The 16,846-nt window shown below is 40.8% G+C and overlaps 1 protein-coding gene across 1 annotated transcript in view; it reads right to left on the reverse strand.

Annotated features, from left to right (window-relative positions):
• Window positions 1-343: 343 nt before the first annotated feature.
• The window catches only part of Lrrc63 (leucine rich repeat containing 63), a 35,060-nt gene continuing 18,557 nt past the window's right edge, over window positions 344-16,846 (reverse strand). The window contains exons 7-9 of the mRNA XM_055609864.1: window positions 9,269-9,352; window positions 1,892-2,134; window positions 344-563 (exon numbers count right to left, since the gene is read on the reverse strand). Of these exons, the coding sequence (XP_055465839.1) occupies window positions 344-563; window positions 1,892-2,134; window positions 9,269-9,352 (547 nt within the window). The remainder of the gene's footprint in view (window positions 564-1,891; window positions 2,135-9,268; window positions 9,353-16,846) is intronic.

Raw genomic sequence — 16,846 nt, forward strand, 5'->3', positions numbered from 1 at the left:
TTTGTGGCCTCATGTGACAGAGTTCTTGGTGATGGCTTCAAGCTGCTGGCCTGTCACTGGATATGGGTTCATGAAAAGACAAGGTGTAAGATGCTGTCCTTTTGGCAAAGGTAAACATGTTCTCCAGGAAATTCTAAAGATCCCTGCTGAACTCCGAAGGCCTTTCCTAGTCCCTGAGTTGCAGTTTTGCAGTGTTTCCTAACACTCAGACTTTCATGAGGAGGAGCATCAGAGACAGAACCCAGCAGAGAAGAGCCCTAGGGTCTCTGTGCAGAATGTGCGCTTGAAGAGATGAATTACATATACACACGTTTGTGGACTTTACAAAAGAAGTGATGTATCGCTAGGCATCTTTTTTTTTAACCCAGTCCATATTTAGAGATATTCTTACAAAAGGAAAGCCTAGTAAGACAAAACCGCTTTCCCTCATCTCCCGATAGCAGGGAGAAGAGCAGACGTGAAACAGAATAGGAATCTGGTTTACTCCAAACATATTACAGGAGCGGATGATGCGAAAGCCCACACCAAACTTGGGACCATGACACCAGTCACACCTGGATAAGCTGAAAAGAAGAAATGTTAAGTGGATATTTCAGTTTCTCCTAATGTAAGAATTAATGCTTGTTTTTTTTTTTAATTGAGCTTACATCTAGATAAGGCACCTACTGTGAAGTCTGAATTTAAATTCTAAATACAGTGGAGTAACAAATTAGATATCTGTGCAAGGAACCATTTTTCTAAAGCAGAAGTAAATGTGCACAGTGCATTATAATTTACAAGTGAGGCTGTGGATTCTTCTCTTCTGAGGGAATGGGGATTAGATCCAAGCCTGTGTGAATACTACATAAGCATACTATTACTGAGCTATATTCTCATATGTATCATGGAGCGTGTCAGTGGCAGAGCAAAGCCACTCATTTATGGCCAAGACACAAAAGGAACTGGGATCCCACAGTTCCCTTAAAAGGCATCTCTCCCATGACCTATGCTATGAACCTTTCGCTAGGCCCCACCTCTTAAAGGCTGCAAATCTCTCAGTTGCTGCACCTTGGATACGAACTTTAGCACACAGTCCTTTGAGGGACCATCAAGATCAAAACTATGCTATAGCAATGTCTTTATTTAGTCAATATTGGTCTTTTATATGTTCCTGAGGAAACATTCTACTTAGACATACTATAAATATTTGTACAACCCAGAAATGATGATTTGACTTACTTAACTAGTCAAAAATAGTTATATACCTTGTGGACATAACAGACAAGCTTAAATTATACTAAGAATCATAGTCTTGAGATTAGGTAACAAAGTCTTCATTGCTCATTGATTCTTGATAAAAAAAAAAAAAAGAAACAAAGAAACAAACAAAAAAAGACAACAAAAAACAAAAACACCAAACCAAACAAACCACTAACCCCCACACACAAACACAAAGCAAACAAACAAACAAAAAAACCAAAAAACTCCAAAAGCCCCCAAACCCAAAACAAAACAAACAAACAAACAAACAAACAAACAAAAAAAAAAGCAAAACCAGAAACCCCCAAACAAACAAATAAAAAACCCTATGTGATATATTACTGATAGTTCTCATGTCAGGATGGAGTAAAGCATATCCCTTGGAACTAAATTTTTGAAAGGAATTGCTTTTAAGTACTTAGTAATTCATACAAGAGATTTAACTAACATACACATAGATACTGTCCACTGACTCAGCAACATACTCTTCTCAGCTTCAGAAATAACTGGAGAAATAATATTATGCAATACGACTGATTTAGACTACATTAGTATAACTACAAAGCAAGAATGGGTAAATGAAGAGGTGTGTGTGCCTTAGTAAAATACTTAGAAATGCGCTTTGATAAAGAGTGTGTTAAAAATTACTCACCTTCTCAGATGATTTTTAGCTTTCGTTGGGACGGAATCATAAATTTTGTGAAGGTTATTTTTAACAATGAAGAAAGAACAAATTTCAGTAAGCCGTAGGGGGTCATTCAAGGAATTCTCTACCCAAAAATGACTACTAGTGAACATATTAGCAAACTGTAATTTGACCAAGTTAAGCTTTAAAATTCCAGGTGGAAAGGAAGTCATGTGATAATTTCCATCAACAGTCAGTTTTTCAAGTGATCTGTACATAAAAAGGATCATATTTTACAAGATAATCATGCAATTTATAATATTCAAACAAGTTTCTGCGCTGGTATTCTTGAAACCTGGCACTAAAACTAGTGGCAATAGAGTATCTATTTTGATATTTTCCTGAAATCAAGAGAGTTTCCTTATAAAACAACTGAACCAATATATGATTACGCAAAGGGGTGCGTTTCTGTGAATGGAACAGTGGGTGCATGCATTAGGGTTCTTTGCAAGCTGCTATGACTCTGGAAAAAGAAATAGCCGTAAATGCAGAAAGACTAAGAGGTGTTACAGCCCACCAACACAGTGGGATGACACCAGAAAGACATCACTTTCAGAGACAAGCTGAACACCGATATAGGACTTTTCCATGAATGCCTAATAAACACAGATATATATGTAACCTTAAAAGACACAGTTCCGCTATGCTTTGCCTCCCTGGCACTTTGCTCCCTTCCTTTTATTGTGTCAGTGCTTTCTAATGATCCTTGTCTCTTTACACAAAGAGAATGAGTGCGACGGAGTTGTCTCGTTGACTCGGTGATGTTTCCTGCAGCTATTTGTCTCTTTTCTAATGAGTGCTCGGACAGAAAAGCTTCAGTTCACGAAAGGCATACCAGCATCAAATCATCGTCAAAATGCCTTGCAAACGAACAGGCTGATATATGGGCACGTCTGAACCCTCCTTGATCTAGTCTCACACACCTCTTGCTCCAAATCGGGTTCTCTAATGGGAGCTCTTGCTGACAAAAATAATGAGCCAAGAGGGTGCTTCAAACAGAAGGACCACGCAACTTTTCAAGTACAGGTTGACCACTGTATCTCCTGTGGTCAGCTAAATGTGAGGGAAATCCCAAACTCTTACTTTGTTCTAAAAGACAAAATGGACACAACCATGTCCCCTCTGCAAGCCACACAAGCCTTGGGGACAGCAGCAGAGTCCTGCTATGATCTGAACATTTCACACACTTCCTACGCTCTTTAAAAATTATTTTTTTTTTCATATGGTATGTTTCGATCGTGTTTCTTCATCTACCCCAGCTACTCCCAGATCCCCCACCTCCCCTACCCACCCATCTTTGTTTTTTTAATCTCTCTCCCTGTTTAAAAAACCAAACCAAACCAAACCAAACCAAAACTACACATCCAAAAGCCAAAATAAGACGAAAATGCCAAAACCAAAAATACACACCCACACACATGCAACAAACAAAACCAACCCCACCAAAAAAAAAAAAAATCACTGAACAAAATCATGGCGGTCATTTTGTGATAGCTGAAATAATCATGGGCATTGGACCTACCCTAAGGGTGGTTACTATGCCCAGTGAGCGTCCATTGGAAAAAATAAATTGATTTTTCCTTTGCCAGCATGTATCAGCAGCGAATAGTTACTATGAAACCATGCATCCACAGTCTCATTCTCAGCGCTGGGCCCCTGCCTGGCTTGAACCTGCGCAGGTCTTGTACAGGCAGCCAGTTTCTGAATTCGTAGTGTATCAGTCCTGCTTTGTCAAGAAGATACACTGTTCTTAGACTCATCCATCTTACAATCCTTCTACCTCCTTTTCTGCCTAAATCCTTGAGCTCTGAGGGGTAGGGCTTCACAAAGACATCGCATTTAGGCCTGAGTACTCCAGTCTCTCACTCTCTGCATATTGCCCAGTTGTGGGTCCTGTGTTACTTCCCATCTACTGCTAGAAGTTTCTCTGTTGATGGCTGAGTGAGGCACTGATCTGTAGGTACAGCGGAATGTCATCAGGAGGCATTTTATTGCTATGTTCCTTTAGCAAGAAGTATTTGGTTTCACCTGGGTCCATGGTCTATTTAGTCTCAGGTTCTTGATCAGTTTAGCGGCAGCAGGTGAGGGTTTCATTTCATGGAGTAGACCTTAAATCCAAGCATAAAGTGGTTGGTTATAACATTTGTGCCACTATTATATCTTGCAGGTGAGTCAGTGTTGTAGGTCACAGTGTTTGTAGCTGGGTTGATGATTTATCTTTTTCCTCTGGTAGCGTGCGGAGTACCTTCCAGCACTATGAATCCTAGTCATCAGTGCTGAAGCTTCTAGTTAGGCACCAGCTCAACTTCTCCATGATCCGTGAGATAAATGAGCATTGTCTTCAACTACAGGACCTCACCATAAAGTTGTGGAAAGCAACCAATAACCATCCTATGATGTTTGGGGAGGTTCCATGTGACCCTTTTGGCTAATGACTCAACAAGATGTAACCCATTCCTGGCACTGGATGTTTTAGTTGGTGGCATAAGATGTCTAGGGTGTGGGGTGGGGACAAGTGTGTCCCACATTATTTGATGACTCCATTTAAATTCTTTCTATATATGAATATATCTTAGGAAGCTTCTACAAGTTTCCATATGTTTCAAATGACCTTTAGTGTTAGTTGTCCCTCCCTATATTCCCTTGATTACATTTCTCTTCCATCCCCCTTCCTATTTAATATGCCTCTTCTAGACTCCCCTTTATCTTCCAGAACACTATTTTCTATTTTCCCCTTCATGGGAGATCCTCTCCTCCTTATTAGGTACTTAACCTTTGTGGTTGTTTGAATTTTAGCACATATATTGAAATTTTAAGAGCTAACATCCACTAAGAGCTAAATAAATAATAAAAAAAAACATAGAATATCTGTGTTTTTACCTCATTCAAGAAGAGCTTCTTTTAACTGCAAATTTTACCTGCAAATTTCATCATTTGATTTTTCTTAACAGCCAAATGTTTCATTGTTGTAAACATGCCACAGTTTCATTATGCATTCATCAGTTGATGAGCATCTAGGCTTTTTTTTTTTTTTCCCAATTCATGTGTACTGTGAATAGAGCTACAATGAACATAGATAAGCAGGTATCAGCAGTACAATGCAGAGTCCTTGGGCATATGTTCAAGAACACTGTATTTGGATCTTGAGCTTTAGGGACATTGATTCCTAGCTTCCTGAGGAACAGCCACACTGAGTTCCATGGTGGGTAGACCGCTTTGCATTCCCACCAGCTAGGAATAACTGTCCCCTTTTCCCCACCAGCAGGTGCTGTATTTGTTTTTATTGATCTTGGCCACTCTGACTGGTGTAAGATGGACTCTCAAAGTAGTTTTAATCTGCATTTCCCTGATGGCTAAGGATATTGAACACTCTTTAAGAGTTTTTCAACCGTTCATGTTTCACCTCTTGAAAAGTCTCTGCTTAGTTCTGCACCACAGTTAATTGGTTTGTTTTCTTGATGTTCAGTTTTTGTTTTTGTTTTTCTTTTTTAGTGCTACCCTCTATCAGATAATTGGTGAAGATATCTTCCTAGTCTGTAGGCTGCTGTTCTGTCAGAATGGTGACCTTTTCCATACAGAAGCTACTTGCCTTCATACAGTTCTAATTTATTAATTTTTGGTCTTAGTGCCTGTGCTATTGGTGTGTTGTTCAGAAATTCCTTTCCGGTGCCATTGAGTTCAAGTCTATTGCCCACTTTCTTCCTCTGTCAGGTTCAGCTTATGTCCTAGATAGAGTTTCTGCTGGTGCAAGGAAACACCATGACCAAAAAGCAAGTTAGGGAGAAAAGGGTTTATTTGACCTACACTTCCATAGCACTTTTAGTCATTGAGGAAAGTCAGGACAGAAACTCAAAGAGGGCAGGGACGTGGAGGCAGGAGCTGACGCCGAGGCCATGGAGGGGTGCTGCTCACTGGTTTACTCCCCGTGGCTTACTCAGCCCGCTCTCTTACAGAACTTTGAGCCTCCAGGCCAGGGATGGCACCACACGCCGTGTGCTGGGTCTTCCTCCATCACTCAGCAATTAAGAAAATACCTTCACGCCAGATGTTATAGAGGCATTTTATAAATTGTGGTTCCCTTCTTCATGTAACTCTAGGTTGCGTCAAGTTGACATAAAACTACCCAACACAGGTTATGTGTGTGGTAGTCTTCGGGCCATTTGGAATTGAGTTTTATTGCAGGATGCTAAATATGGCTCTATTGCATTCTTCTATACGCAGCTATATATTTTAACAAGCATAATTTTTGAAGATTTTTGAAGCTGCTCCAGTGTGTATTACTGTTTGTTACTTTGAGTGCACTTTTTCCTGTAATGATTATGTAGTGTCCTTCCATATGTCTTCTGATTCGTTTGTCCGATGTCTGTTTTGTCAGGTATTACAACAGCTACACCTTCTTTGGTTCATTTGCTTGAACTATCTATTTCCATCCTTTTACCCTGATGTCTATTCTTCAGGTGAGGTGTGCTTTTTTGATGCACCACAAAGATGGATCCTGTTTTCTAAATCTGTCATGCATTTCTTTTTTAGATTGGGGAATTTTTTTTTCCTGTGGTTTGTTTAAAAACTATTTTCTGTGCTTCTGACCTAGGTTTCTTTTTCTTCCTCAAAACAATTATTCATAGATTTGGTCTTTTCATAGTTTCCCAGATTTCCAGGATATTTTATGTCTGGATTTTTAAAAAAAAAAAAAATTAACATTTTCTTTGACTGAGCTATTCATTTCTTTTACCTTGTCTTCAACACGTGAAATTTTCTCTTCCGTGTCTTGTAATCTGTTGGTGAGGCTTACCTCCAAGATTCTTGCGTGACATCTAAGTTGTTCATTTCTTGTTGTATTTCAATTTGGATTTTCTTGAGTGGTTCTATTTCTTTGTCAAATTCTACTTTCACATCTTGAATTGTTTTATTACATTCAATTGACTCCTTGTGTTATTCATATGCTCTTTACGGTCCTTGAACATAGTCAAAATTGCTCTTTTGAAGTCCATGTTTTGTGTTTCATCTAAATTGTTTTTATCAGATAATGTTGCAATAGGGTTGCTGCTTTCTGGAGGAGGTCAGTTGCCTTGGGGTTCATGTTGTGTTTCTGCACTGCAATCTAGGAACCCAGAGTTAACGCTAATTCAAGTGTTTCTTGATGTGAGTTTCAGGTCTTGTTTTGTTGGGTGGGTGTGTTCTGTCCTTTGGCTGCTGTTGCTCCCTCTGGATACTCAAGCAAGTGTGGTGGCTGTGGGGTCCTTCAGTGGAGACTGTTTTAGGGTCAACATGTGACATAAAGGAATAGAGATGAGCTAGAAGGAAAGGTTGTGAGGAGTAGCAGGACAGAACTAGGGTCGGCCTGGGTCTGCACCAAGATGTAGGGATGGAGATAGTGGAGGAGGGGCTCCTGCAGGCAGGCTAAAGGACTGAGAATACATCTGGAGAGAATGTAACGAAAAACCTGGCCGGAGCCTCTGTCTACATCGGGGAATGTTGGTGGGGTGGGACGAGGGCTCCTGGCAGCACTAAAAATGCCTCGATAGTCTTACATTGAACGCCTCACTCCCAAGATATTTGGAGGTAGAGCCTCTAGGAAGTGATTCGTTTTGACAGAGAGCTCTCACAAATGGGATAAATGCCCTTATAAATGAAACTTTGGAAAGAGCCCTTCCATCCTATGAGGTGAGGATGAGATCGAGAAAAGGGTACTGTGCCTCCCCTTAGGGCAATGGTCAAGTTTTAAGCATGATTAAGACACTTAAAGTCAGTATTGGTGTTACTGGTGTGTTAAGTGCATATTGTGAGTACCTTCTTATCTCTGTGTTCCTTTAGGTCATTGCTTCCCAACCTTCCTAATGCTGTGACCCTTTGGCACAGTTCCTCATGCTGTGGTGGCCATCAACCATGAAGTGATTTTCCTTGCTACTCTATGACTGTAATTTTGCTACCGTTATGAATCTTAATGGAAATAATTTTGGGGACAGAGGTTTGCCATGTGGGTTGCGACCCACAGGCTGAGAACCACTGCTTTGAGTAAAGCTGTTGGGAACGGGTGAGTTTGACTACTTAACAGCTCACTGTCCTGACCACCAGGACCGAAAGACTAGCTCGCAGTCAAAGAGATAGCCCATGCACCCGGTGCAGCATTGCCAGCTGGGCATCCCACAGAGGGGCATAAAATAAGATTTGAGAGGCTGGAGCTATGGCTCAGCAGTTAAGAGCACACGTGGCTGAGGATTGAGTTGCATTTCTAGCGCCCACGCCAACTGGCTCACAATTGCCTGTAACTCTAGCTCCTGGGATTTCAACACTTCTGGCCTCCTTAGGTACCTGTGCTCGCATGCACACAGTCTCACACAGACACACATACAGACATGGAATGAAAAATCGTTTTTTGAAATATTTGAAAGATTAAGAGTACATAATGTTTTAGATTTTAGTTTTATTGTTTATATATTTGTGTGTGTGTGTGTGCCATGTATGTGCCACAGTACCCTTAGAAGCCCGAAGAGAGCATCAGATCCTGAAAATTGAATTTCAGGTGGTTGCAGGCCATCCAAGGTGGGTGTTAGAAAATGAAGTAGGGTCCTATGGAAGAACAGCAAATACTCTTAAACCACTGTGTCATTACTCTAGACCATGTCATACGTTTTAAAGTGAGAAATAAATATCAACAAAAATTGTGTGTAACTCAAGACAACTGCAATTTATGTGTCAAGTTTGTGTTCGTGTGTACGGCAGCAAATATATATAAAATAATCTTAAAGATTAGAACAAATAATCTTGACAAATTAGTCAAGAGATAATTACTAAAAAATATCTTCCCTATCAGTCATTATGGCAAATTCATAATAAATAATAAAGACACAGATCCAGGCAGGGTGGCACATGGCTTTAATCCCAGCACTCAGGATATAGAGGCAGGCGTATCTTTGTGAGTTGGAGGCTAGTCTGGTCTACATAGTGAGAGACAGATCAGCCAAGGCTGCATTGTGAGACCCTGTCTTAAAACAAACAAGTGAATTCAGGACTTTTGTTAACTTGCAAAATAATTTGATATATGTGTGTGTGTGTGTGTGTGTAAACTGAAATGTATAAAAGTCATATAACCTTCTTCAAAAATGAACAAAATAGCTTGTTATTCTGTTAAAAGGTTTTACTTTAAAAAAAAATCTTTGTAAATACACCTTACAGATACATCTTACTAGAGATTCAAATTATATTAAGAAACAAGCCCCATGATGCCCAGATTATAGACTGTGATTGAAACAAGTGAGAAAACTATAAGTTCTTCATCATTATCATTACCAAACATCATTAATGAGATAGTCATTTTCTGTGAATCTACTACTTTGTAAATACCTGAGTCTCTGGATATCATTTGGGATATGCTTTAGTTCATTGTAGGAAACATCAAGTTCCTCAAGAAAAGGCAGGTGAAACAACCTTAAACAGAAATAACAGTGAGTTGCAGAGGTGACTGTTCATTCTCACTGGGAACTAAAACATTCAGAAATTAAACATTTTCCCGAGACACTGAGAGTTACGTCAACTTCTTTTCATTACGGGTAGTCTAAGTTCCATGAACACCCCCTGAAAATGGTTCTTCTGTCTGTAAAGACTGCTTTGAGATCACTGGAGGGGAAAAGCCTCACTTAACAAAAGTTAGCTAAGAATCTTTTATCATCTGAAGGTTTTTTTTGGTTTCTACATTTGTTTCCTACCTGAATTCTGGGTGGCTGGAAACATCAGGACCCCGCCCTTCCAAAGTTCAGGAGCCACAACGCCAGCGCCCAGCTGTGGGGAGGACTGGAGGCTTCAGTTAGAGTCCTTACGTCTCTCCTGGCTTCCAGGGCTTGCTTGCAGCCTTGGCCTGTCCCGGGCTCGCAGCGCCATTTGCCTCCTACTCCACGGGGTCTCCTTCCCAGGACACCAGTCACAGGATCCGGGGCCCACCCTTACTCAGAATGACTCCCATTTAACCTGAGAAATTTCCATTTACATATTATAATTGCAAGTTAGGGTCACATTCTGAGATTTTATGTGGACATGGACTCTTGAGAGTCTTTTGTTCAACCCAAGTAGATTCTGACTTTCCTAGTGAAATAACTTTGATTTTTTTTTTCTTCTTCCCATCAAGTGACTGAAGTATGAACTAGAGGATATAATGGCTGTACAGCACACAACTCTGGCCTCATGAGTCTGTTTCCTAAGGGGCGCATATAGAAACCACTTATTGAAGACTGGGATTGAATGGCCAAGTATGATACTGATCACAGTCCCTGGAAGCCCCCATTCTGTGTGTACTAGTCTCAAAATCTGCCTCTTTCTACACAAATAAACCTGAACTATTACTTGCATGGCCATCAGCTAAGGTATTGTGAGCCCAGGACTTTACTAACTTCCCACTGTTTCTTCGAGGTAGGTAGAGAGCTTCTATGTATCTCCAAATGCCATGCAGCACCTGCCCAAGCTTGATTCTTTGGTCGCTGTCTTCTCATATTTGAAATCTTAACCTAGACGTTGCCTCTTGGCAAATCCTTACAGCTGGAAGAGCTGACACTTCTGTGTGCCGGCTACCTCTCTCTCGGCCCCTGTGCCATGGTACAGTGATGAGATTCTGGAGTCCGGGAATTCTATCTTATACTTCTGTCTATCCAGTGTCTCACTGAGTAAGTCAGAAATGAGTGAACCCCAGTTAAGCTAAACTCCTTTGCTCTGAGAACCTGTTTATGTTGATTAGGAAAATGTAAAATAACCTTTTTCAATACAGTAGTCCCCCAAATTTCATTTTCATTCCTGTAAAGAAAACGTTGATACTACCTAGTCTGTTTTTTTTTTTTCAACTCAAGATCATATTTTACTTTTTTTTGCCTCAGGAACTTCCTCTCTGCCTACCAGTGGATCACAGAGATCTTCCCCTTCAACTTCCTTCCCCTCACTTATCCCATTATCCCAGCCACAAACTCCAGGAGGCACTTCCTGGAAACCCACAGGCTAGCCTGGTCAGAGAAGCAGGGAGGCTAACTGCAGATCTTCACCTCTCCCTCCAACCCTCCAATCTCCCAGGCCCATCCCAGGCTCTGTAGCAGACCACTTTCTGTGGCTTCTCCTTACTCTCTGCCCCCATTACCAGGGGACTAAGCAGATCCTGGTGGACCACCCTGCTTTCCTCCCTACTGTGCACCCCCCCAGACCATACCCATTCCTAAGTGTCAGCTCCTAATTCCTAGAAGCACATTCTACCTGGAAACCCCTGTGGCCACATCTATCAGAATCTCCTTTCAGGCGTCACACAGCCACTGCACTCTCCTAAAAACCAGGGAACAGAAACCAAGGAGAAAAGACCCTCTCCTCCCAACAAAAGCAAGGGCAGATATCAATGCCTAGAATCACAATCTTCCCAAATCCGGATGTCTAGACACCTGTGTAAAAACATAGTCAAGTAACAGTCTCGACCAGCGTCCAGCAGCCCTACCACAGCAGGCCCTGAGCATTGCAACAGAGCTGAAACACCAGAAAAAAAGGTCCTTAAAACAGCCTTTTATGAATATAATAGAGGTCTTCAAATTCCTTAAAGAAATGTATGAAAACACAAACAGTAAAAAGAAATGAATAGAACAGTTTAAGATATGAAAGTGAAAACAGAATCAATACAGAAAACCCAAACTGAAGGTAATCTGGAAATGAAAAAAATTAAGAACTCAAAAAGGAACCACAGAGGCAAGCCTCACCAACAGAATACAAGAAGAAATGGAAGACAGACTATCGGGCATTATAGACAGAATAGAAGAAATGAATACACTTGTCAAAGAAAATGTTAAATCTAAAAAACTCCTTCTCCAAAACATCTAGAAAATCTGGGACACTATGAGAACACCATAATAGAAATAGAGGAAGGAGAAGAAACCCGGGTCAAAGGTACAGAAAATATTTTCAACAAAATCATAGAAGAAAAGTTTCCTAATCCAAAGATGGAGATGTTTATCACAGTACATGAAGCATACAGGATAACAGATAGACTAGATCAAAAAAGAAAGCCCCCATCACCAATGGAGGAGGGTTCCCCTTTTTCCACAATCTTGTACAATCTGGAAATCAATCTGGTGCTTTCTCAGAAAATTAGGAATATTGCCACCTCAAGATACAGCTATACCACGCCTAGGCATATACCCAAAAGATGCCCCACCATTCAATAAGGACATTTGCTCAACTATGTTCATAGCAGCTTTATTTATATTAGCCAGAATCTGGAAACAACCCAGATGTTCCTCAACAGAGGAATGGACACAGAGATTGTGGTACATTTACACAATGGAATACTACTCAGCGATTAAAAACAAGGAAATCCCGGTGGGAAATTAAAAAAAAAAATCATCCTGTAGGGAAACCAGAAACAGAAAGACACATATGGTATAAACTCACTTATAAGTGGATATTAGCCATATAATATAGGATAAACATTCTAAAATCTATAGTCCTAAAGAAGCTAAACAAAAAAGAGGACCCTAGGGAAGATGCTTAATCCTCATTCCGAAGGGCAAACAGGATAGACATAGAAAGTAGGAGAAGACAAGGAACAGGACAGGAGCCTTCCAAGGAGAACCTCTGAAAGACTCTACCCACCAAGGTATTGAAGGAGATACTGAGACTCAGCCAAAATTTGGGCAGAGTACTGGAAACCTTCTGGACGAAGAGGGAGATAGAAAGACCTGGAGGGGACAGGAACTCCACAAGGAGAACAACAGAGCCAAAAAACCTGGGCCCAGGGAGACCTGTAGAGACTGATACTCCAACCAAGGACCATGCATGGAGAAGACCTAGACCCAGTGTTCAGAGGAAGCCCATAGGCTTTTCATTTTCTAAGTGGGCCCCTAGTAAGGAGTACAGGCGCTATCTCTGACATGAACTCAGCAGCAGGCTCTTGATCACCTCCCCACTCCGGGGGGGGTGGGTGGGTTACAACCTTGCCAGGCCACAGAGGAAGAGGATGCAGCTAGCCTTGATGAGACCTGATAGGCTAGGGTCAGATAGAAGGGGAGGAGGTCCTCCCTTATCAGGGGACTAGAAAAAGGGCATGGGGGGAGAAGAGGGAGTGTGGGTGGGACTGGGAGGAGATGAGAGAGGAGGCTGCAGCAGGATACAAAGTGAATAAATTGTAATAAATAAATAAATAAAATTTAAAAAGAAAAGAAAGTCCTCTTAGCACATAATAATCGAAACACTTAAACGTACAGAGCAAAGACAAATAATAAAAGCTTCAAGGGGAAAATACCAAGTACTATATAAAGGCTGACCTATTAGAATAATACATGACTTCTCAATGGAGACTCTAATAAGCCAAAAGGTCCTGGACAGATGTTCTACAGACTCTAACAGACCACAGATGCCAGCCCAGGCTACCATACCATACCATACCATACCATACCATACCATACCATACCATACCATACCATACCATACCCAGCATAACTTTCAATCACAGTAGATAAAGAAAATAAAGACATTCCATGATAAAACCAAATTTAACCAATATCTATCTACAAAGCCTGTCTTACAGAAGGCTAGAAGGAAAACTTCAACCTAAAGAGTTAACCATGCTCAAGAATCAACAAACACTGATCACTGATATCTCTCAATATCAATGGTCTTAGTTCCCCAACAAAAAGACACACTAACAAAACGGATGTGAGAGCAGGATCCATCCTTCTGCTGCACTCAAGAAACACACTTTAATACAAAGGATAGACATCAGGGTAAATGGATGCAAAAAGATATTCCAATCAAATGAGCCTAAGAAGCAAGCTGATGTAGCCATTTTAATATCTGACAAAAGAGACTTTAAACCAAAACCAGTCAGAAGAGATAGGAAAGGACACTACATACTCATTAAAGGAAAAACACAAGAGGACCCTGCAATTCTTAACATCTGTGCATCAAACACAAGGGTACCCAAGTTCAAAAAGAAAACATTACTACAGTAGTTTAAATCACATTTGAGCCTCACACACTCATAGCGGGAGACTTCAATACCTCACTCTCATCAACAGACAAATCATCCAGAAATAATCTAAACAGAGAAATGCTAGAGCTAACCGACATTATAAGCCAAATGGTGGACTTAATAGATATTTACAGAACATTCACCCAACTACCAAAATAAAAACATAAACAACAACCCAACAACAAACACTGATCAACAATGGTGTCTGCAAAACATGCTAGAGCAATGGTGGCACAAAGCTTGTGGAGTAACCAACCAAAGTCTGATTTGACTTAAGATCCAGTCCAGGAGATGGAACCCTCACCCAACAACATGAGCCTGCATAGCTCAGGGACCTTGGGGAAAACCAAATACTACTGTCCTTCTAAAAGAGCATAGCATCAAAACAAACGACTCCTCATAACATTCTGCTCTACTCATAGATCACTTCCTTGCTCAGACATCATCAAAGAGGCTTCCTCCTGAAGCAGATAAGAACAAACACAGAGAGCCCCAGCCAGTACGCAGAAAGTGAGAGACCTTGGAACACTTAACCCTAAACAGGATGTCTCCATCACATCCTTCCCTTCCGGGCTCAGGAACCCAGCAGAAGAGGAGGAAAGGATGTAAGAGGATGTAAGAGCCAGAGGGGATGAAGGACATCAAGGAAACATGGTCTTCTAAGGCAACATGAGCAAAGCTCACAGAGATTGAACCCACAGAGACTGAGGCAGCATGAACAGGGCCTGCACGGGTCTGCGCCAGGTCCTTTGCAGATATATTATGGCTTCCAGTTCAGCGCTCTTATGGGATTCCTGAGTGTGCAAAGGAGTGGGTCTCACAGTTTCTTGTGCCTCCTTGGACTCTTCTCTTTGTTTTGTCCAATTCCAATGGGTTAGTTTTGTTTTATTTTAGCTTGTATCTTATTTTACTGTTATCCCTTTGAAGCCTGCTTTTTAACGAGACATGGAAAGGGAGTGAATCTAGATGGGAGGTGAGATGGGAAGGAACTGGGAGGAATAGATGGAGGGGAAACAGTAATTAGGATATACTATGTGAGAAAAGAAAAATCTATTTTCAATAAAAGGGGGAAAAAACAGAACTTCCAGGGCTCTGGATGTTTTACCTCACTGAAGACATATAAGTTCAGAGGAAATGAAAAAGCTTTAGAAACAATTGGAAGAATTTATAAAACAATTTACAAGACACTTTTCTTTGATTTTTGTAGTGTTCCTGAAATCGAGTGCACTTTGTCTAACCTTCCCAGTAGACATGAAGGATGTGTGTGGCTTGCCAATCTTCCAAGCGTCTACAGTGCTGAGCTGGCCTTGGGGAGCACTGTGCCTTCTCAGCTGTGGCTCATGGATCTCATGCAACTACAAAGATCTAGCTAGGAATGGAAAAACACTGTGCAAGCCCCTCATCATGTTTTTAGAAAATGTAGTCACCCAAGTAACACAGCAGAGGACAAACAGCTTTAACATAAATATTAAGTAAAAATTTAGACAAGTAATAACAGAAAACGACAATGTATTTCATTTTTTTAAAATGTAGCTCAGGTAGCACTACGCCTAGTTGTCTGAGAAAGCGCCAGATTGACTTCCAAAGTGGTTGTACCAGTTTACATTCCCACCAGCAATGGAAGAGGGTTCCCTTTTTTCCACAACCTCTCCAGCATGTGCTATCACTTGAGTTTTTCATCTTGGCCATTCTGATCGGTGTAAGGTGAAATCTCAGGGTCGTTTTGATTTGCATTTCCCTAATGGCTAATGAGGTTGAGCATTTCTTTAAGTGTTTCTCTGCCATTCGATGTTCCTCTTTCGAGAATTCTCTGTTTAGCTCTGTTCCCCATTTTTTAAAAGGATTACTTGGTTTGTTGCTTTTCTGCTTCTTTATATAACCAAAATTTGCTCAAGTATACAACAAGGACATTTGTTCAACCATGTTTGTAGCAGCTTTATTTGTAATAGCCAGAACTTGGAAACAATCCAGATGTCCATCAACAGAGGAATGGATACAGAAATTGTGGTATTTTTACACAATGGAATACTACTCAGCAATCAAAAAGGAGGAAATCATGAAATTTGCAGGCAAGTGGTGGGATCTAGAAAAGATCATTCTGAGTGAAGTATCCCAGAAGGAGAAAGACAAACATGGTATATACTCGCTTATATAGACCTACAAGATATGATAAACATAATGAAATCTACACACCTAAAGAAGATAATGAAGAAAGTGGACACAGGCGAAGGTGATTAATCCTCATTTAGAAAGACAAATGAGATGTGCATTGAACTTATGACAGGAGTCTACCACAAAAGGCATCTGAAAGACTCTACCTAGCAGTGTTTCAAAGCAGACACTAAGACTCATAACCAAACTTTGGCAGAGTGCAGGGAATCATATGAAAGAAGGAGAGCTAGTATGATATGGAAAGGATAGGAGCTCTACAATGACCAAATATATCCGGGCACAGGGTCTGACACTGACACTCAACCAAGGACCATCTATGGATATAACCTAGAACTTCTGCCCGGATGTGGCCTGTGGTAGCTCAGTAACCAAGTAGTTTTCCAAAGTAAGGGGAACAAGGACTATTTCTAACAGGATCTCAAGGGCAGGCTCTTTGACCGCCCCCCCAGGGGAGGAGCAGTCCTGTTAGGCCACAGAGGAGGACTTTGCAGCCAGCCTTGAAGATACCTGATAAAACAGGGTCAAATGAAAGGGGAGGAGGTCCTCCCCTATCAGTGGACTTGGAAAGGGGCAGGGAGGAGACCAGGGAGGGAGTTGGGGAGGGGGAGGGAATGAGGGAGCGGGATACAGCTGGGACACAGAGTTAACAAAATGTAACTAAAAAGAAAAATAAAATTTAAAAATAAAAATAATAAAATAAAATAAATAAAATAAAATAATAAAATAAAATAAAATAAAATAAAATAAAATAAAATAAAATAAAA

This window comes from Psammomys obesus, unplaced genomic scaffold (assembly GCF_907164565.1).
Source record: "Psammomys obesus unplaced genomic scaffold, mPsaObe1.curated_primary_1811, whole genome shotgun sequence".
Taxonomy (NCBI): Eukaryota; Metazoa; Chordata; class Mammalia; order Rodentia; family Muridae; genus Psammomys; species Psammomys obesus.